This window comes from Borostomias antarcticus (genome assembly GCF_949987555.1).
Source record: "Borostomias antarcticus genome assembly, chromosome: 13".
Classification (NCBI taxonomy): domain Eukaryota; kingdom Metazoa; phylum Chordata; class Actinopteri; order Stomiiformes; family Stomiidae; genus Borostomias; species Borostomias antarcticus.
The window spans coordinates 4970978-4994569 of record NC_140246.1 but is presented as its reverse complement, the minus strand read 5'-3'; the positions used below and the strand labels follow the sequence as shown (position 1 = coordinate 4994569).

The 23592-nt window shown below is 48.1% G+C and overlaps 1 protein-coding gene across 1 annotated transcript; it reads left to right on the top strand.

The window, feature by feature from the left end:
* Positions 1-2181: 2181 nt before the first annotated feature.
* LOC311317108 (shaker-related potassium channel tsha2) lies at positions 2182-3621 on the top strand (the record flags this gene model as incomplete). Its single annotated transcript, XM_084448118.1, has 1 exon — positions 2182-3621. The coding sequence occupies one exon, from the start codon at positions 2182-2184 to the stop codon at positions 3619-3621; it is 1440 nt and encodes a 479-aa protein (XP_084304244.1).
* Between the last annotated feature and the right edge of the window lie 19971 nt (positions 3622-23592).

The window sequence follows — 23592 nt, the reverse complement described above, 5'->3', positions numbered from 1 at the left end:
CGTAGTCATGCTACAGATGCACAAAATCTTAGAGAGAGACGGCCATTGAAATAGCAAGTCTGACATTTACAAAAACTCACCGGGAACGTGTGCACATTTGTGTGACAGAGAAAAGAGAAGGGAGAGAAGAAAGACAGACACAATGTGTGTGTGCGTGTGTGTGTGGTGGGGAGGAGAGGGGGGCATGCATGTTAGGGGTTAAGAGCTCAGCGGATATAGGAAATGAGGTAGGCTAGCCACAGACTGCCTGATCAAAATTCCTTAGAGGCTGACTGGGACTGCAAGTGTGAAGACTTCGGGGTGAGTCAGAGCACAAGTCTGTTAGGCTACAGTAACACAGGGACCAGAATGTTATCCCTCAAAGCAAACAGACAACCTTGGTTCTATTAGTCTGTTGTTCAACACCTTTTACAGAGAGATTTAAATGTGCTTGCAACAAGAATAAACATTGCCAAAGACACTGAACTCTATGCAGACATAATACATCATATCTACTGCCTACACGCAGATATTGGCAAGGGGTTGTATTGATTATGTGAGTGACAGTCAGCCTATCTACATGTGTGAATGAGGCTTTGAATAATACACATTATGATTGAGATAAGCTACTGTTAGCTCAATCAACCATCACTATGCACAAATGCATTTCCCCTGAAACAACTTTAAATCAAGAAAATGTATTTTGGCCTGACAGCATCATCACCACCAATTGGCATCGAGACGTTTCTGATTTATTGACCTAGCCTACATGAACTGTCAAGGAAAACATTTTCTGAATGAAGTTGCCCCTGTCACTCGCACGGTAGACATGTCAAACGGTATTTTTATATGTCATATTTTTCGCTAGCTCTCTCTTCAGCTGTTCCCTCGGGCATTCCATGGGAAAAGAAACTTTCCTTCGGCCCTGGGAGAAATCCGGTTATTTTCGGGTGTTTACGTCATACGTTTATGCTCCGTCCCAGAACTCGCCCCATTTCGACCGACTCTGAAGAAACTGTTGCAGCGGTGTTTACTTTGAATTTGACTTGTTTTAAGAACTTGTGCCATGTCCGAAACTCACGAAATGATTATCTCTACCGTAGTTTTCCAGGCGTTTGAGTTGTCCAAATACACTGTGTGAATGAGCAAATATATGAAAGGGCATATTCAATGCGCTAAAAATGACAACGTGCCAAAACACAGCCTCCCGATTAAATACGAACGCAATGAAGGCTATTACACGGTTGTCGTGCTACACGCAACAATGTCGAGCTGTTCAAATGCCTTTACGCACAACTTATGAACACATTCAACCCAAAGAAAACGCCAAGATGAAACATCAGCATGGTCGTGTCTGAATATTGGCTGCATGACATTGCAATCCCCCCTTCTATCGTCCGAGGAAGTCATGTTCTACAGGTAGCATAGGCTAATCATATTTGTAACACCCAGCTATTTATTGGAAAACAATATTGGTGAATAGCCTACGATTTGTGTTTGTTGGACTATTGAAAGTTGTTATAATTATGTATAGCACACACAGCCCTGGTCAGGATTTCAAGGCATTCCATTATTGTTGACAAAGCGCGTAATGTGTCCCTAATGGCTTTAGAGGTGTGAATTCACTCGAAAGCAAAATGTTACATTTTGGATACTCAAACGATAACCTTGAACCACTATCCCGAGGACAAAATATTGCATCAGGTACATGGCTGTTTTGATTCAAACATGATGTGTATGTTATAAATATAATAAATCGTGAACTATGCAAATAATGATGACTGTGATCATAATATGAATGAAGCATGTGTGTGTTTATGTGTGTCTTTGTATGTGCGTGTGTCTGTTCCTACTCAGCGAGAGAGCGTCTACACGTCAGTTTGGGGAGGGCATTGCTGCTTAAAATGCTGTGAATGTGACAGCCAATCGTCCAGACTATACCAGCGTGGGGAAGGCGATGGGAGAAGCCGAGCGCACAGGAGGGAAAATGCGAACAAAAACAGCACATCCGCAGACGCGAGACTGACACAAAAGAGCGACGCAGAGGGGAGACGCAGCCCGCCGATGTTCCACAAGTGATTGGACTTTTTTTGTTTGTTTGTTCCCAAAAAAGCGTGGACAAAAACGCACGGATAGAGAGGGGGAAAGGCACGACGCGGACACTAGCAGGGGCGCGAGAAGCCTTGCCCTTTGGGGAGAAAGATGACAGTAGTGCCCGGAGAGAACCTGGATGAGACTGTGGCACTTGCAGCCCTGTCCCAAGATGCTTATGACCCGGAGAGGGGGGACCAGGAGTGCTGCGAACGGGTGGTTATCAACATCTCCGGGCTGCGCTTCGAGACCCAACTGAAAACGCTCGCCCAGTTCCCCACGACCATACTGGGGGACCCGAGGAAGAGAATGCGCTTCTTTGACCCGCTGAGGAACGAGTACTTCTTCGACAGGAACCGACCCAGCTTCGATGCCATCCTCTACTATTACCAGTCCGGAGGGAGGCTCCGGAGACCCGTCAACGTGCCAGTGGACATATTTATGGAGGAGATCAAATTTTACGAATTAGGAGAGGATGTCATCGAAAATTTTAAAGAGGATGAGGGCTTCATTAAGGAGGAGGAGCGCCCGTTGCCAGACAATGAGTTCCAACGGCAGGTTTGGCTTCTGTTCGAATATCCCGAGAGCTCTGGACCTGCCAGGGGAATAGCAATAGTTTCTGTGTTAGTTATTCTGATATCGATTGTCATCTTCTGCTTGGAGACACTGCCCGAGTTTAGGGAGGATGGCAAAACATATGACCACGACCAGGTTGTATTGAATGGAACGGTGCGCGCCAAGAAGCCAAATCCGTTCACGGATCCGTTCTTCATCGTGGAGACGCTCTGCATCATCTGGTTCTCATTCGAGCTGCTGGTGAGGTTTCTCGCGTGCCCGAGCAAGCCCGCCTTCTTCAAAAACATCATGAATACCATCGACATTGTGGCAATCATGCCCTACTTTATCACACTGGGCTTGGAGTTGGCGGAGCACCAGGGGAACGGCCAGCAAGCGATGTCTCTGGCCATCCTGAGAGTCATCCGCTTGGTCCGCGTATTCAGGATCTTCAAGCTCTCCAGACACTCGAAAGGTCTCCAGATCCTGGGGAAGACCCTCCAAGCCAGCATGAGGGAGCTGGGGCTGTTAATATTCTTCTTGTTCATAGGAGTCATCTTGTTTTCCAGCGCCGTGTACTTCGCCGAGACCGACGACCCGGACTCTGGCTTCAGCAGCATCCCCGACGCGTTCTGGTGGGCGGTGGTATCCATGACTACGGTGGGGTACGGGGACATGTGTCCGGTCACCATCGGTGGCAAGATCGTCGGGTCTCTGTGCGCCATTGCCGGGGTGCTCACTATCGCGTTACCCGTCCCTGTCATCGTCTCCAATTTCAACTACTTCTACCACAGGGAGACGGAGCACGAGGAACAATTCACGTACACTCATGTAACATGTGGCCAGCAGCAGCCCTCGTTCGGTGAATTCAGAAAGAGTGACAGCAAACCGTCACTCTCCAAATCCGACTTCATGGACTCTGAAGACGTAGACTCAATCAAATATACAAACTGCAGCCCGCATAAAGCGTACAAGGCAAAGCTTACTGATGTATGACTGTCCGAATTTTACGCATCAGTGATAAACACTGCAGAAACGTGCATTTCTTTCCGTGAGTAGCCTGCATACATTCTGCGCTCTGGCTTGAGTAGATGGGCAAACCCTTATTTCTGGCATCCCTATAATGCAAAATAATTATTTAACAGATTATCATAACATTGGATGGACCGTGGTTTGTGAATTCACCATTTCCCCAGAAACAGTCTTCCATTTGCGCTCATCTTTGTTGGAGGTGCAGATATAGGAAATGACATAAGCAAAGCATCAAAAACGAGCACCGCGCGTAGCACTTTATTAATGTACTTACTAGTAATGCATAATTTATTAACATGATTGCAGGTTTTGTGGTTTCAAAAGTTTACATTTGACTTGCATGTTTGGCGTAGAAGATGATTGGACCAGTTTGTCTAAATTATAAAATTAGACTCAATTTCAGTCATTGTTATCATGGCAAATTAATGATTCGACGGTCTGAAAGGCCTACCCCTATTATTTCATATTAACTTAACTGTCACGCATTTTGCATTTGGAACATAAAGTAGCCTGGCACCGCTGCCTGTGTCCGCTATGAGGAATTAGCTGATCGCTGCAGAAACAAATGAGTGGAAACACTATCTGTGATGTGTCTTCTTTTGGTGACGCACGGCCACATAAATAACTGGCAGTAGCCTAAAAGGTGACCAAGGGTAGACAAACATTTATTTTGTTTATCGAATTGACCTCTAGGCAATAATACAATTAATATGGTTCAAAATATAGGCTCAGTTGTCACTTTTAATAGATAGCAATGAATGGGTCAAACCCAAAAGGATTTAAAATATGAAAACGTTGGTAATCTTGTTTACAAAATTGCGTTGTATTTATTCATAGGCCTACTTTACCACCAGATGTAGGCTAAAGCAGGCCATTTTGCGCATGGTGCGCTAGAAAAACGTCATCAAACCGAGGCTCCTCCGATTGTGATTGAGGCAGCCTTCTATTTTGAAACATACAAATGATGAATGCGTACCTAAAGGGGAAAAAAAACTTGAAGGGGGTGGGTTATCTCTGTACTGTAAGGCATAGGAAGAATACGGCCACTCGTGTGGCCTATTTCCAAACCAACAGCGCCACCGTGTGAATAAAAAGCGACCCTGCAGGCGTCGGTGGATGCAGTTTCTATAGCAACCTTCCAGACTATAGCCTATTCTGCATGGTCTGACATCGGCATAGAGACATAATCCCTAGATAGAGAGAGGCCACAAGCGACTGTGTTTGGATATAGCTTTCCATTATGTTCAGTTATGCACCGACTTAAGTTAATGTAGACATGTGAAATGAAACTATATTGTAATGAAAATGATTTTGGCAGCTAAAGCCATGTCTTAGGTCTAATAGCTTAGCACCTTAGATACGCAGGGAGCAGGACCCATTGTGAACACCTTGAGCATTTAAACATACATGAATTCATCCATAGCCTATCTATCATAAACAGATGCAGCCTGGACACTATCAAGATTCTTGTCCCTAAAACTGTCGGATGGGCGTCTTATCGGCATCTAGAACTCACGGCACTACGGAAGGCGTCACCTTGTCGGAGGTCATTACCCACGTCTGCCTGTACCACCCAAGCACCTTATTCACATCGAGACCCACCCACCCACATCTAGGTGAATTTCGGTTGGGATTATGTACAGCCAGTCCAAGACGCACAACTTTAATGGGAATACCTGCTCAAAGCCCCCGGCTGTGAGGGGCGCAGACGGACGGACGGACAGACAAGACAGACCACCACATTCTTTTTTCGATTCTGATCTCAGAATGTTCCTTTCCAACCACGCCGTGGGAGGGTTGCAGCCTCGCGGGCCACCGTACACGGAGGTGAGTGACGCCCACGCGCAGATTTTGGCATCCAAATCCCATCGACATCGAATGGTGGCTTAGCAGTGAGTCATACCCCGGAGCGATGCACTCCTCTGACCGCTAGGTGGCAGTGTCGGTCGGCGATCGGTTCGACCGCCACAGCTGTATGAAGGGGAGCCTAGGGATAGGGATACTCCGACTCTGACTGGGCCTAGGTTTTTAATATATTTCATTCTATCAATTCCACTCGGTCCCTCGGCCGGGGACGCCGGGATGAGGCCTACGGGGGGGGGGGGGCGTGCGCTACAAACACAAACCGCAGGCTTCCCCGAGGAGCAGCCGATGGCCGTTCATTGTTCAGCTTACAAGCTTGTTTGTGTGGAAAGGGAGGCTGGCCAGAACCAGGGAGATAACGACGGCTCTGGTACAACTCAATTGGCATCGACGTGCAGCGTCAGTGTTTCCTGAAGCCCAAACAAGATTTAGCCCAGTCATACAACACTGACTAGATAACACTAACACCGCCGCACTATGTGTATTACAATTCCCATTCGAGGGGAGGTGGTGGTGATGGTGGTGGAGGGGGGGGGGGGGGGGTGGGGGGTGAAGCCAGCTCTGTCACAACCCCTCCCTCCTCGCGCGTCCTGGCTCTGGCTCAGCTAGCATATGCGACCGACGCGAACGGCAGAGGTTTTCCCTCGGATGCTGCTGTCGGCGGCGAGGGAGCGACGCGACGCTCGTGACAGCTGTCGTTAGCGGCCCCGTTTCCGCCCGGGGAATCTGTCCTGACGACTCGGCCCTCTTGCAGCTCCTCTCTCTCTCTCTCTCTCTCTCTCTCTCTCTCCGCCTCAGTTCTGTCCATCTCGTCATCCTCCTTACAAGAAAGACAGGAGGAAGAGAAGAGAAAATAAAAGACGTACTCAACAGAGATGAACCCGATAAGAGATTATACGGTTCTATTGTGGAAACCCTCTAGGGTGTGCTGTCTGTGTGTGTGTGTCTGTGTGTCTATGTGTGCGTGCTCACCCAGGCATGTGCATTGTGTATGCATGCATGGGTGTCTCAAGAGTGCTTGACTGCACAAGTGCATGCGTGCGTGTGTGGGTGCGTGCGCACGTCCACTAGCTCCGCCCCCTCCAGGCGGCGTGTCCCACTGTGGCACTGCGGGCCTGACAGGTTCATTCTGCCCAAAGGTCAGTGTTATTTAAAGCGTCGATTCCACCGATTCCTACCTAATCCAGGGACTTCTGTCACTTACGCTTGACGAATTACCATCATGTGAGCCCTTCGCCGCCATAACCCCCCCCCCCCCCCCCACACACTGACCACCCACCCCGCTGCAGTTCAGTTTCGACAGCAGGTATTTGCGAGTCGGGGGCGCCATGGAGACCGGATCACAATAACACCCCATAATGTCACAGTCGTTTATGGCTCTGTGTGTTATTATGTAGCCGGCCTGCTGGTGTGAGGCGGTAGTCGCTGTGGACCGAGGCGTAGGCCTACATGGGTCAACAGTCATCCTCCGGACGTGCAACAACAACAGCGACGAAGCCTCAAGTTTATGATAAGAAAATGATAAACGATTGACCTGACGATGTGACACACCGGTGTATATTAGGCCTGTACAGTCAGGCTGCAGGCGACTGCTGATTACGAATCTCCTCAAGTCTGCAAAAATGATGAGAGATGAATAATTAGTTTACCTAACTACGGCGCCCATTAGTTAAACTGGGCTTTCGCTAAGAGTAAACACAAGCTTTTAGTGTCTCTAAACGGACTGCAAGAGAAGCGTTTTCCATATACAGTTCTATATTGTTTTGACAGATTTGACAGTGGTGTAGCTGTGCTGAGAGCTAATTGCTCAGTTGAAAGCATACTGCCAAGCCAAGAATAAGACGGCTATAGGATTCATGACCGTCATAAGTCAAAAAAACAACTTCTGGAACCAGACCTAAGCTAAGCTAATGCAGTCCAGCGTTGCCGGGGACTTGTCATCTTAATTCACCGTCTCCCGTTTGTTTGTTTGTTTGTTTACGTTCCTGGATGGGTTTCCGGGGCGAACGCGCGCCACTTGCATAGCAACAGCCCGCTCCGCTCCGTCTAGACTCGGGAGGCAGTAAACAGGAAGTGACGGCTACTCCGCTGTCCTTGTTCTCCAGCCCTGAATATGTGGCGACTGTGATGATGGAGATGGCCCGGGGGTGACCGTGTGTATGTGTGTGTGTGTGAGAGAGAGAGACAGAGTGTGTCCGTGTCGAAAATGTGTGCGTGTGCACAGTATATGAATGTGCTTGTGTGTGAACTACATAATGTGTTTGTCTATGAGAGAGAGAGAGTGTGTGTGTGCACGTGTGTGTGTGTGTGCATGTGTGTGTGTATGCGTGTGTATGTGTCTGTGTGTGTGTCTGTGTTGGCATGTGTGTGGTTAATAGGGGGAGGGTTCAGGAGACAGGCTGCAGTGTGGCAGGATGTAGAACGCCTGTAGGGCTGTGCAGGCTGTGTGTGCGCGCGCGCGTTCGGGAGCCGAACAAAAGGGCCAAACGCTGCACAAAAGGCAGGGCTGAGGTGAAGCAGATAAGAGCGGAGGATTCTGGGACTCGGTGTCCCCCCCCCCCCCTCTCTCTCTCCCTCTCTCTCCCCCTCTCTCTCTCTCTCTCCCTCCCTCTCTCTCTCTCCCTCTCTCTCTCTCCCCCTCTCTCTCTCTCTCTCTCTCTCTCTCCCTCTCTCTCTCCCCCTCTCTCTCTCTCTCTCTCCCCTCTGTCTCTCTCTCCCTCTCTCTCCCTCTCTCTCTCTCTCCCCCTCTCTCTCTCTCCCCCTCTCTCTCTCTCTCCCTCTCTCCCCCTCTCTCTCTCTCTCCCTCTCTCTCTCTCCCCCTCTCCCTCTCTCTCTCCCCTCTCTCTCTCCCCCCCCCCCCCCCCCCCTCTCTCCCCCCCCCCCCCCCCCCTCTCTCTCTCTCTCTCTCCTCCCGCGGCTCGATAACAGATCCTTCCAGAAGAGGACTCTGTGGCGCCGTTTCACCGCAGCGGCGTGTGACACTCTGAGGGAGCCGCGTGCCGCCGGTTACCGGGTCTGACGTCAGCCGGTGCACGAGCGGGAGATTGGGCGCCTGGCGGCAGAGCCCGGGGTCTCCTCTCTCACACGCACAGCACATCATTAAACAGGGCGTTCGTGTCGTTCCACATTCGCTGCCGTTTCAGCATACAGTATGTCAATATCGGCGTTCGCAACCAGACCGCCGAAAAAATGACACGTTCTCGCATGACCTCGGAATATCGAGGACGACACACACGCCGCAAATATGTCCCCATTCAGAATGTCGACTTGAGGAATGGCATGCGCCCGCTGTTTGGTTTGAAGCTGATGAGAGCATGTTTATTACATTAAAATATCATTTACCGCACTGTCGACTGGAACTAGATTGTTGTTTTCTTTTGGTTTTCAGGGAAAGAGTGATGGGCAAGTCCCCCTCCCCCCGCCCCTCACTCTCGCCACGCCAAAGCGAAAACTCACAAGGTCAAACGCACCGAGCCACAGTGTCACGCTACCTTGACGGCTGAGAGATGTAGGCCTACACCCCCCCCCCCCACCCCATGGAGGGAGGAGGCCCTCCCATACTGGTACACACAGCAGATCCTTTTAGAAGAGGATACAAACAAACTATGGAACTATGGATTGAGAACGTCTAAACTCGCGCAAGAGGACCGAGATATCAGATGCCTTTCCGTCACCGACTCAGCAAATACGACATGGGAAATGAAGACCGACTTTGCCATGAAAAACCAGAACATCTGTGACTTATGGAGGCGGAGGCAGATGGAGAGGTTTCGGGAGATGTTACTTGAATCATCTGAGAAACATATTAGAGTATATATATATATTATGCGGAACCTGTGTTGTGATCAAGATGACTTTGTCGGGGGGGGGGGATAGAGCTCCTCTCGTTGTAAAGACCCAGGTAGCTATGCGTGAACTCATAGGAACACAATAAGAGTAGGCTACGGTATGTTCTGTATCTGCATTGCATATCATGTTCTATACCAAAACATATTATTGCATGCTTGAAAAGTAAAGTAGCCTAGGGCATGTAACCAGAAAATGAAGAAACATAACGATTGTTTTCATTCTGTGTCAACGGCTCCCACTGCTCCAGCACCAGTAGTTTGTCCTATGGGAACAACAGCAGTGCATTGATATAAATATTAAATTCAAAAGAAAATTATTTATCTGTTCTGTTTAGCTGGCGGGGTTAACATTGTCAAAGCTCTATTTTTTTAAAGTATCATATATGTTTTATATGAAAAGGGATTGGTTAAACTGGTGACTTATTTTTTAGATTTCTAACATTTTTGCTAAGCGACAATGTTTTTTGTTTTCTGGTTTTCGATTTTTCCTTGATGAAAACACAGCAAAAGAGGGAAGTTAAAACGACTTCCAGTCAGAAAACAAACTTAAACCCTTTTTTTTTCCTCAGAAGGTTGGTGCAGGGAATTGCAGTTGGAATGAAATTGCTGCAGGTTACATGTTCTTTAAATTATTGATGTTTATTTTATTATTGTTTTTCTTTCTATCAGAGTGCTGTATCACTGCTATTGATGGCATCTACCTCAGTGTTCACATGTTCATTTCAACAGATGCTTTTTAACACCCTAGCATCTGGTGTCACCGTGCTCTTAAGAGGGTTGAGTACTGTAACTGTCATGCGAGTTCAAAGCGACAAATCACCTTACCCAGATGACTTGTTGATCTTATTCCCAGTGTTTATGCACCATTCATTAGTAATATCTCTACTGTTGTTGTCCCTGCTCAGCGCGTCCACCTCAAATGTTTGTCTTTGTGTGGAGAAGCATTATGCCAGTCACAGGCAGCCACGGTGCAGTTAGTCAGGACGGCAGTGCTGAGCTGTGATTGGACAAAGGGGTGATAATCAGCACATTCTGTATGGGGGTATTAGTCGGCCCTTAGAGCCGCTCACAATCCATTAGACCTCATCTAGAGTGTTCTTAGAAAATAGCTATTACAGAAAGAAATTAAGTATTGAGTTTAAAGTATATCTTCAGGGTTGGTCAGGCCGTTCCACTTGTGATTGTAATATCATCAGCTCAACCCAATTAAATTGTAATCAAACTATTTTTGGACATATCTGACAAAATATAGCCTATCAAACATGATCATGTTTTGATTTACGTTCAATCACATCTCCCTGGACTACAGTCAGATACTTGGTTTTCACTCCCATTGGACACAGTTCAAGTCTAGTCCTCTTCATGAAGAACCTGTGCGAGCTGTGTGTGGTCTGTGTGTGGTCTGTGTGTGGTCTGTGTGTGGGCCTGTGTGCGGTCTGTGTGTGGGCCTGTGTGTGGTCTGTGTGTGGGCCTGTGTGAGGTCTGTGTGTGGTCTGTGTGTGGGCCTGTGTGCGGTCTGTGTGTGGTCTGTGTGTTGTCTGTGTGTGGGCCTGTGTGTGGGCCTGTGTGTGGTCTATGTGTTGTCTGTGTGCGGTCTGTGTGCGGTTTGTGTGCGGTCTGTGTGTGGTCTGTGTGTGGGCCTGTGTGTGGTCTATGTGTTGTCTGTGTGCGGTCTGTGTGTGGGCTGTGTGTGGGCCTGTGTGTGGTCTGTGTGTGGTCTGTGCGGGCTGTGTGCGGGCTGTGTGTGGTCTGTGTGTGGGCCTGTGTGTGGTCTGTGTGTTGTCTGTGTGCGGTCTGTGTGCGGTTTGTGTGCGGTCTGTGTGTGGGCCTGTGTGCAGTCTGTGTGCGGGCTGTGTGCGGTCTGTGTGGGCCTGTGTGCGGTCTGTGTGTGGTCTGTGTGTGGTCGGTGTGCGGGCTGTGTGTGGGCCTGTGTGCGGGCTGTGTGTGGTCTGTGTGTGGGCCTGTGTGCGGTCTGTGTGGGCCTGTGTGCGGTCTGTGTGTGGTCTGTGTGTGGTCGGTGTGCGGGCTGTGTGCGGTCTGTGTGTGGTCTGTGTGTGGTCTGTGTGTGGTCTGTGTGTGGGCTGTGTGCGGGCTGTGTGTGGTCTGTGTGCGGGCTGTGTGTGGTCTGTGTGGGCCTGTGTGCGGTCTGTGTGTGGTCTGTGTGTGGTCGGCGTGCGGGCTGTGTGCGGTCTGTGTGTGGTCTGTGTGTGGTCTGTGTGCGGTCTGTGTGTGGTCTGTGTGCGGGCTGTAACTACTATCTGCTCCATGTCCACACGAGCAGGACTAGTAAGGAGGGCAGCAGTACTGTGAGTCATTCTTGTGCTTGGTGGGACTTTAGGCGCAGAAGCGAGATGCATTTATTTGATTTTGGTTTCCATTACTCTCTTACATGTTCATTTGAGACATTTCTTCTTTCAGTTGTGACCTATATTTTTGATAAAATAAATCGTCTATTCTTATTGGTTTGGAATCTTTTCATGTGGCAGCTGCAGCAGCGAGACTGACTGAGCATGTGGGTGTGTTGTGTGACAGCTATGATATTGGGTGAAGCGACTTTGTGTGTGTGTGTGTGTGTGTGTGTGTTTCAGGTATGGCACCATGTCATTACACTGTTTTACCTCCACTCCTCCCAGAATCACATAATCTCATTCTAGCGGATGTTTCTCTGTCAACGCTCCCTCTGTTTGCACAAGCAGTGTCGCTGGAAGCAACATCAGAGCACTTTCTTAATTATGACCTAGATAGAGGACGGACTGAACCACGTAGGAGCCTTCTCGTACGTAAAACATTAATGACAGTGGCAACCACTGCTTAAATAACCCAAGGGCCCAATGTAATCCATGTTAAGGTTCCATATTATAACAATGTCTGATGGAGCTGGGTAATTCGTCTGTCTCATCTGCATGTTCTTCACATGGTGCAGCAAACGTCAGCCTCTCTACTCGGACACAGTCAACATGATAGCTATAGGTCCAGTCTGAGATCTCCACCTTCCGAACAGTGTAGAGTCCCAGGGCCACCCCCCTCCCACACACACACACACACACACACACACACACACACACACACACACACACACACACACACACACACACACACACACACACACACAAAACCCAGTTACCACCCCGCCACCACACACAACAGCCCTAGGATTTGAATTCCCACAGTTAAGAGATTATCCAACTGCGAAGTGCCACTAAAGCCTTCCACAGTACTGACTGACCCAGTTAGGGGATAGTGGGTAGGTGCGCCAGCTGCAGAAGGGTCGAGGGGCGCCGGTGTCCTCGGTCCCAGAGTTTCACGTTCCCGTCACCCTGAGGTAGAAAGATGACACATGCAATTATACACACAGTCAAGGACCGTTTCCCCCACCCGGAGGCTCAACGATTGGCTGCTGACTCACTACACTTTGAGGGATGAGAAAGGGCAAGCATAGCTTTAGGTGTACAGTAGGTATACCTTTAGACTAGATCTTGTGAGACCATCCTGATCTCGCGAGCTCACGTTCTGTTTCTCTCCACTGCTCAGTCTGGCGTTCCCCCTATCTAGAACAGTTATTGTGGACGGGAGTACTTGCCTTGACAGACTATCTCCTTCAGCCAATCAACATAACAACAAAATACAGTCGGAAGAACGGCGAAAACATATCTTCCTCTGAGATACTCTTGTTCTTGTTAAATTGTTGTTATTGAGTCTTTTTCTGCAATAACTTCACTTAATGGCTGTGTTTATTCTACTAACGTTAATACCTACCCGTTGCTTCGGGAGAGTGTTTTGCCACGGGAACCAATCAGGTGCTACGTTGTACTGGGGGGGGGGGGGGCAGAACAGCAGTCAGAACACAGTCCCTGATTGGCTCGATCAAAATGTACTTAGAGTATAATCGTTGGAGATGGGGCGAAGTCCAGACTGAGCTGCACAGAGAGGAGGAGGAAGGGAGCAGGGAACACAGAGAGGAGGAGGAAGGGTGCAGGGAACACAGAGAGGAGGAGGAAGGGAGCAGGGAACACAGAGAGGAGGAGGAAGGGAGCACAGAGAGGAGGAGGAAGGGAGCAGAGAGCACAGAGAGGAGGAGGAAGGAAGCACAGAGAGGAGGAGGAAGGGAGCAGGGAGCACAGAGAGGAGGAGGAAGGGAGCAGGGAACACAGAGAGGAGGAGGAAGGGAGCAGGGAGCAAAGAGAGGAGGAGGAAGGGAGCAGGGAGCACAGAGAGGAGGAGGAAGGGAGCAGGGAACACAGAGAGGAGGAGGAAGGGAGCAGGGAGCACAGAGAGGAGGAGGAAGGGAGCAGGGAACACAGAGAGGAGGAGGAAGGGAGCAGGGAACACAGTCAGTCATTTCAGATCGCTCACACCCATGCATTTCTCAGGTCCCACACGTACGTTCTAATGCTTTGCACATCAATGCAATTCCTTCTACACTGCACATATGGTATGATGTCAGTGTTGCAGGAGGGGAGAAGGTTCATAAGATTATTGCGGTACAGGAGACAGTTTTATTTTCTTTAAAAGATTTTATGAGAAGTGTATTTATAAAGAGAGGTGGGATGGAGGGTGCAGATCTAGTCAGGGTTCCAGGGGAGCTGCATCTCGCCTACTTCATTCTGCCACAGCAGTATTACTGTATACAACTATGATTTGCACGTATTCTGTATTGTAAGTATGCCATGTTGATATTGGATATAACAGTACATCTGCTATGAGAATGACTCCATTCACTGTATAAAGTCAGACCGATGTTTGCCAATGATACAGATTGCACATGAACATGCAGTATAAGCAACTGTAACCAATAGAAAATTAGCAAGTAGTATCCACTGTTTAAGCAATAAGCAATAACTATGTTTTATTAATCCTGTCAATGGGGTTGGTCGTGTTGAATGCATTTACAACATACAGTACATAACAGTAGTTGTCTGGTTGTCCATATTTGTGCTTATGTTCAATAGTGCCTTACATTTTCCATATCATTTTCCATATCTCCTAATATGAAACTGGATGCATCTAAATGAATTAGGTGGCTACAGACATTGGTAAATAATGGTTGGATGGTAGTGATATGGGCACCCAGTGGTCAAGCTATCCAAAAACCTATTGAATCTGCTGGACGTCTTCCTGGTTTGTCTTCCAAGAGAGAACATTTTGGAAATTACAGTCAGATAAAAATAGCTTCTCCTTCTCATGTCAGTGCTGTACAATGGGAATGTACACAGTCTCTCCCGTGGTGAGACAGACCTCCGTTTCTTTCAGAGGTTTTCATTGTTTCGTGTTCATTCCCTGGATACTGCGAGGACAACACTGTACTGTATGTAGTTGTCTACTTTAACATCACCATTGTTTACCAAAACAGCCCACCTCTCTTTCATGCTTGCTTACAGTATTGTCGATTTAGTACACTTAGAGGCATATGAGTATGTGTGTTGTTGTTGTCGTTGATGATGATGATGATGATGTTGTTGTTGTTGTTGGTTTGACACCTTTACATGGCCTTCAATCTTCGCTCATAATCATGTCTCAACCATTAGGGCTGTATAGAATGTACTTCGCATACCAGTTCAGAACATACAGTTAGCCAAACCACAGTGAAAAATCTAGCTATTAATTGAAGGTAAACTAGCTACATGTATTCAGACTCATGGGATAACCCGTTATATCAATAACAAACCATACTGTTTGGAACTGCATGACAAACTGAAACATACTTTCCTGTATCGTTAAAAACTATGCCTAGATATTCATGTAACACTTCATAACCTCACAAGCTTGGTGTCCTTAATATCCAAGTGTCTGTATCTGCGTGAGCCAGGGTGCCTCACCAGCATGTACTGTAATACAATGCCAACACAATCTGTAACACGCAACATGTGCACTGCAACGTCCAGTATACTTGGAGCCAGTCCTGTGAGCCTGCGGAGCCAACATGCGTTTGTCTCATGGTGTTTCCCTTGTATCTCTTGCGTCATGAAACATGGCCAGCTTGTATTGTAAAACAGCTGCAGAGACCTGCGGCCCTGTCCCGGAGTCAGTCTGTCTGCGGAACATTCCGGCTCTGTCTTCTGTCCCGTGTTCTGAACCTGGCCTGGTCTCTCTTCTGTTAACTTGAGTAACTGTGTGGTTAAATGTATGACAGGTGTGAAATATAATATCAGAAAAAAGGTGTTGTCAATAGAACGTGAACAAAAAACGAAAAAGTCTTTGATTATGTATATATGTATGGCTTGGAAACGTACATATATGCGCAATAAAGTCAACGTAAATACTAGTCGTGACTACATTAATGTGGCCTTTTTTGTCCTCAATGTATTGAATTGTTGTAAATTATTTGTACAATATGATATAATGTATATTAAAGTTAACAAGGATTTATGTTTATACCTCTTATGTTTAATAAATAAATGAACTGTGTATGGTTTTGCAGCCTCTTCTATTGAATTACCTTTTGCCAGGAAGTGAGTTAGACCTGATCTTAACGTCTACTTCAAATAATATAATTGAATGGCCCACAAATGTTAGTCTGTAGTCCAAACGTGGATGTCCTTTCCTAATTCCTTGACTAATTCATGTCAGGCTGAGAGAGTTTTCTGAAGTATGTTTGATATGGGTATTGGGTATAATCTCCAGTTTCAAAGGGGCCTATAAGTCTGACTCTAGATTAAGTTTCTTTAGTATCTGCCCCTCTCACTATACTTATGACTCTCTGGGCCTCGTCTCTGTCTCCCTCTCTCTTTCCCTCTCTCTCTCTCAGAGGGTAAGAGCTGCGTAGGGAATGGTGCAGGATAGCAGGTCTCTGGTGTCTCAAGTGACCCTGTCCTCATACAAAAATAATGACTAAATTGCAGGGAGACAAGTGGATTACACAAGAACCGTCTGAGGAAGTTACCGCTGACCGCTGAGAGGAGAACAAACAGGTAGGTTCAGCTGCTGACCAGGCAGAAGGAACCGGACACCAAACACACAGAGGATTTAAGAGCATTAAGATATTAAAATGACTCCCACAGAGCGAAGTTGAGATGAGGGTTCAGGACCTGTGGAAATCACCCTGTCCCTGGTTAGACTTTTTAAATAAGATGTTATCATGATCATATGCACAAGCCTTGCTTAGTGAATATTAGGTGTTTTGGCCTACTACAGCAATAAAGATCAAATCATTACATTGCTTAATGCTTACAAATAACAACTGGATCAAGATGAATGTAAAGATATGATTTGAGTAAGGACATTCTTGAGACCCAGCATTTATAATGAAAATGATCTGAATACAACTAGAAACCACAGAATATCATATATTTATCTCTTTTTTTCTCAAAGGGTGCCCAGAAAGAAAAAAAAAAGAAAAAATCAATATCATTAGCCTGATCCTATGTCTTCGAGAATCGAGATGCCCGCAGCGGTCACCCTGAGGGCACGTGATATATGACTAGCCTACTAAAGACTGGTCTGTCATTCATCAAGAATGTGATCGCTACATGCCTTAGAATAGAGCAGCAGGTGTGAGGTACCTTAGTGATAAAAAATATATATAAAAAAAAAATAGTTAGATCGTTTAGACCTGATTTGTAAGAGCAAATTCAGGGGTATTGTGACATGAAAGAGTCCGACGGGCGTGTGATGCAGTGCCCATCGGTAGAGCTGTAGGGAATCCCCGCGCTGCTGTGGCATGCCTTACAATCCCTCCGAGCTATTTTTAGAAAGAGCCATTTTTGAGGGGATTAGAAAATCTATTTTTGAACAGACTTGCTGCTGCAACCCATACCACCGTGTAGAAACCAGAGAGGGAGATATGGTCGGCGGTTCGCGTGAAATCAAACGATTCCATATTCACGACAGAAGCCGGATCTTGATAAGGATGATGTCCGATAAGGACGTGCTTTTAGAATCAGTTGCGTATGAAAACAGACGAGTCCCCAGGCACCTTATCCTCTGTTATGAACACCCCCCCTCTGTGTGAGTGGTACGACCCATACATAGGCTACATATTCAACTCACGTTCTGCTTCAGGGGAAAACCTGGCTGAACACACGCAGGCGCGCAGGCAGGCTTGATGGATTCATTGGGCATGTTGCCAGTATGAGTACCAAAGCATATTCCGCGTGTCAATCGTCATATGTCTTCGCTATGGAGAATTGTATCTACAGATTTCAACGCACCGCAGAGTTACACCCACAGCTTTGCTTCCTAATAAAATTTGTAGGTTATGGGTAAACCAAAACAGTCTTCATGAAATAAAATTAAACAGATTTTATTACCTGCATTATTATTCAATGCAGGTGTTATTTAATTTATTAAGGATAGGCTAATGGTAGGTTGTTTTGTCCATATTTCCAAATTAATTCTCATTCCAACCATCAATCCATCACCGATGTTTCTATAACAATACATAGACATACATTTTTTGAGGTAATAATTTCCCTATGTTCTGCAGCTCTATCACATGGTAATCCTGTGACAGAACGTGATGGCAATATCAATGATTATGTACTTTGAAAGACATCAAGTGCTCTGATGTGATTGGTTGAGCTGGGCCATATGGAGGATTATGATAGGCTAGATTGTGGAGGGAATCATCATGCATTATGCATCACAGTCAACAACATGACAAGCCACAGAAACAGAAAAGACACAAACACAAACTAACCAATACCCATAAGGCCAAACATGGAAAAAAAGAGAACATTGTACCCATGAGCCCCCCCCCCAAAAAAGCCTTCACCAGCCAGTGATCGCATTTGACAGGAGAATCACGCCGAGGGTCAGATTAATAACCACGGCGCCACTGGCCCATCTTCGTAGCGGCCGCGGGTGTCCTTGGATTACTGGATAATCCTGGTGGAAACTGCGGTCAAAACCGCCTAACTCCCGGGCCTCTCCAACACCCACTATGCGTTGTGAAGGTTAGCGGTTTTTAAACCGTCTCTTGAACCAACAACGCACCCAGACACTTGACTCATCCCCCAGGAGGCAGAGTGATACATTGGGCCAAGTATCGAACTGCAGAGTGGTTTGTTGATCACTCTGGGTGTGAGAGGGATTTAGTGCCAACAAACAACAAGCCGCTCGTTTTGGATTAAGGAATGGGTTTTAAATTACAGTGGATTAGGGTGCTTGAATGGTGACTGGCTGACAGCTGTCATGTAATGGCACGTCAATGAAAAGGGAGTCAAAGAATCCCATTCACAGAACTGGTCTTCACACAGCACAGCAGGGAAAGATCTGTGTGACACTGGAACGGCATAGGCATAGGCTACTCAGAAAAAAAGATCAATTAACAGTAGGCTAGTAGTAGTAGTTTGGCAGCTATGGCATTTCCTTCCCACAGAAACAACTTGCACAAAATTCAAAATGGCTTCTGGACAGTCCCAATATAATGGTTCTCGAGCCTAGAGGCCCATAGGGCCCATAGATTCCTTAGTGTGAGAAAGCTTGATGTGCAAGTAGTACACCCCCTGGACATGACCCTAGTATGTCACAGGGACTTATGACTCGGCCGGGGATCGAACCCCCAACCTGCCAATCTCAGGGCGGACACTCTAACCACAAGGCCACTGAGCTGGTAGACGGCTGCTTGTGAAGCAGAGGTTAACTCAGTTTCTGAGTCCCGAGGTCCTGACTACATAAGACTCGGAAGTGGAGAGTGCAGGACGGTCCCCTGGATCAAGCTTGTGTTTATTATGCGTGTAGGAGCTGAATCTGTTTGTTCTTCTGTTTAATGTTTTGTCCAGTGTCGCCCCCTACAGGTGATGAAGATGCCTGCCATTAATAAATTGGGGTGCACTGCGCATGAGGGGGCGAGGCGGGTGTGGCGATACCGTCATTGACCTCAGCCACAGTCCAGAGCCCATTCTGAATATCACATTTGTTTATTTTATTTTTGTAAATAAATTGCCAGAATTAATTGTAAGAAACAGCTTGGATTTCTTTTTGGGATTATGATGGCTGATACGATGGCTGCGAGTCAGACAAGTACACCTGCCTCCATGGAAACGGTAAAACAATAGGGAATGATTTTTGCCATTACAATGCGGGTGTTTTACAATGTGGGGTTGTCCACGACGTCATCACCACGAACATCTCAATTTGTGGCACTCTAACACTCTCACATAAGAGGTTCTGTGTTGACATGCGGATGTTTCATCGTCTACAGTGTGTACACACACACACACACACACACACACACACACACACACACACACACACACACTAGTATATTATAGTACGTCCCGTTACTCCCGGCCCATCTGATGCAAGCCCTTTTATCGAACCCCACTGGGGAGCGGAGATCTGAAACCGCCCGGCATTGATCAATTATTAACGTGGACTGGGGCCACGGCTCTCAGAGGACCGCCGCTATGACAGCACAAACACGCCATCCACGCGCTCGCTCCCACGTCCTTCCGTCCGCCGTCACTCAAATGTTCATGCCCCCCCCCCCCCCCCATAACGTACGTTACACCGCGCCGATGGTCTGCTCACCAGCGTGCGACGGCGTGGCGTGGCGCCCTGCTCATCTCTCCCCCCGGGGAGATTGGACTGACAGAAGACATAAGCTTTGGTGACAAGCGGCACGCATACACACACACACACGCCATGGGGTCCAGTCCACACGATGTTCTCTTTTTGGGGGAGCTCAGCTGGGGTGGGGCGTGGGGGGGTGCAGCTGTAGTCCAGAGTACCGCCCCCGTAGCCAGAATACAGCGTGGACCTCGATACGCTAGTTCTACCACGGGGAACATAAAACAGATGCTTTTGTTGTAGACGGCCGACGTTAAGATCCGGCCAGTTTAGGTCTAGGTCTGAAGAGAGAGGCGGGAGGGAGAGCTTATGCCCCTGCGTCAGCGGCCACCACGGACGCACGCACGTGCGTGGCGTCCTCTCGCCGGGAGGAACCTACTGGCGTCCTTGGCGGCGGTGGCGGCGTGGCCGGGGCCAGGCAGCGCGGCCCACGGTGCCTCGTTAACGCCGATGTGCATTCGCTCTGCTGCTGTGCATTATGGGAAAGGGCGGTGATGGACAGAAAACCTCAACGACTCCCGAGTCGCGCTGAATGGCGCGGCGAGACGTTTGTGGCATTCGCTGGCTTGTTTTCCCTGGCCAGGCTTGACGGGCCGTCAGCTACCGTGGGTTTGATAGTCGACATGAAGGGAGAAAAAAAGCCCCCGGGCCTCAAGATGGCCGACATGCCGCAGCTTGGTGGAGGAGAAGCGGCGTTCTGAGCGCGGGGGGAATGAAAGTGTACCGAGATAAAAGGTCTGCCTTTGAACAATCTCCCAAAAGAAAGAGAGGGAGGAATGAGTGTGGAAAATGTAGAGAATCTTCTCAGATAAGTCTGATGGAAGCTGTTGAGAAACGTCACGTCAATGAGAACAGGGAGACTCATCGATAAAACTATATAAAATGACTGAACACCGCCCTTTTGTTTTGTCCTAGGTTGTTACTACATGGAGATTTCAGACTGAGGAAAAGAACAGACCCCACTGACTCCGTGTGTCCTACTAAAGACTGCCCTGGCTACCCCCTTCGAGCCTATGTGAAAACTATGAGTGTGTGTGTGTGTGTGTGTGTGTGTGTGTATCCCGCTGTCTCTCTGCACAACATGTAAACCATGTATCCAAGTCATCGCCGCCATCTTTTATTCATGCGGCAGTCGTTTCTTTCCAGCTGGAGTACAGGGAGGAAGGAACAAGGAGGAGGGAACAGGGAGTAGAGAACAGGGAACAGGGAGTAGAGAACAGGGAACAGGGAGTAGAGAACAGAGAACAGGGAGTAGAGAACAGGGAACAGGGAGTAGAGAACAGGGAGTAGAGAACAGGGAACAGGGAGTAGAGAACAGGGAACAAAGAGGAGGGAACAGTGAACAAGGAGGAGGGAACAGGGAACAAGGAGGAGGGAACAGGGAGTAGAGAACAGGGAGTAGAGAACAGGGAACAGGGAGTAGAGAACAGGGAACAGGGAGTAGAGAACAGGGAGTAGAGAACAGGGAACAGGGCGTAGAGAACAGGGAACAGGGAGTAGAGAACAGGGAGTAGAGAACAGGGAACAGGGAGTAGAGAACAGAGAACAGGGAGTAGAGAACAGGGAACAGGGAGTAGAGAACAGGGAGTAGAGAACAGGGAACAGGGCGTAGAGAACAGGGAACAGGGAGTAGAGAACAGGGAGTAGAGAACAGGGAACAGGGAGTAGAGAACAGGGAACAGGAAGTAGAGAACAGGGAACAGGGAGTAGAGAACAGGGAACAGGGAGTAGAGAACATAGAACAGGGAGTAGAGAACAGGGAGTAGAGAACAGGGAACAGGGAGTAGAGAACATAGAACAGGGAGTAGAGAACAGGGAACATAGAACAGGGAGTAGAGAACAGGGAACAGGGAGTAGAGAACAGGGAGTAGAGAACAGGGAACAGGGAGTAGAGAACAGGGAACAGGGAGTAGAGAACAGGGAACAGGGAGTAGAGAACAGGGAACAGGGCGAAGAGAACAGGGAGTAGAGAACAGGGAGTAGAGAACAGGGAACAGGGAGTAGAGAACAGGGAGTAGAGAACAGGGAGTAGAGAACAGGGAACAGGGAGTAGAGAACAGGGAACAGTGAGTAGAGAACAGGGAGTAGAGAACAGGGAGTAGAGAACAGGGAACAGGGAGTAGAGAACAGGGAACAGGGAGTAGAGAACAGGGAACAGGAAGTAGAGAACAGGGAACAGGGAGTAGAGAACAGGGAACAGTGAGTAGAGAACAGGGAGTAGAGAACAGGGAGTAGAGAACAGGGAACAGGGAGTAGAGAACAGGGAACAGGGAGTAGAGAACAGGGAACAGGGAGTAGAGAACAGGGAGTAGAGAACAGGGAGTAGAGAACAGGGAGTAGAGAACAGGGAGTAGAGAACAGGGAGTAGAGAACAGGGAACAGGGAGTAGAGAACAGGGAACAGACACGGTCTGAATGCTGCGCTGCGCAGAAAGAAGAGAAGCGCTCGGTATCTCCGCTCAGCTGTGTGTCTTCCCTCTCCCTCCCCGCCTGCCTGGGGGGGGGGGGGCACGGCGGGGGTTGGAGACAGATGTTAGCTGAAGCAACACCGCTGCAGCCCAAGATTTGACCTGCGACCTTCTCACCCCTCAGGCCGCACAGCTGCTCACGATTGGCCGGGCTCCTTTCGCTTGAGAGGAGTCTGGGGGAGTTCGGTGTGCTTGTTGGATTTGAACGTTTTTGAATGTTTTATTATGGGATGTTGTCCTTCGCCCCGAGCGGCTGGGAATAGCGCCGTGCCGACACGACTATTAACCGACACCCCCCTCCACCCGGACCAACAACTAATCACTTGACACTGAGCACCTTGTTTGTACAATAGACAACAACAAACTCTGCCCTACTGTACACTTGAACCAACACCATAAGTAGATGAGGATGATACTGCTAGACGGCTAGACGATGGATAGTATAGTAAATTGCCAGTTTTAAATGTCTAGCTGAGTACCTAGGACTGTAATGAGGAACTGATTAGCACTGATAAGATACAGTAAGGACAAGCGATTACAAGAATTCCAATGTACGTGTACCCGTACTTGTTACACATGGCAAATAAACCTTTTATTCTATTCTATTCAGGGGATAACTCCTCGAACTGAGAAAATTATTAACACGCGTGGGACCTTCACTGTCCCATCCTGCTAGAGTCTCGTAGAATGACGTCAGAATGTCTCGGCAGCCATGTCACTCGGCCATCCTAGTCAGTCATCTGAAGGGCTTGTATTGACTGTTCCATTGATGAGACGTCCCATTAGAGTCAATGTTATGATGATGAAAGTACTATTTTGGATATTGATCTGGCATCTTTGCTTACATGAGATCTCCACAGCAGGTGACCAATCAAGTGAACGTGTCGTCCGCACGCAGATGGGACACGGTGTTAAAGGCCTCGGCTCCGGGTGATAGTTCTATATCCCAGACCTGCGCACACACCACACACACGCACACACACGCACACACACGCACACACACACCACACACACGCACACACACTCACATTCTACAGGAAATACAGGAGGGCATATTCTTTCACTGACACTCACTGCACCGCCCCCCCCCCCCCCACACACACACAGCTACGACTGTATTCAGTCATCACCGTCACGCCGTAAAAACCCCTTCAGCACCCCTCCCTCCCATCCCACGAGCCCGCGGTGTACACACACACACGCGCACACACACACACACACACACAGTCCGTTCTCTCTCTCCCCTCC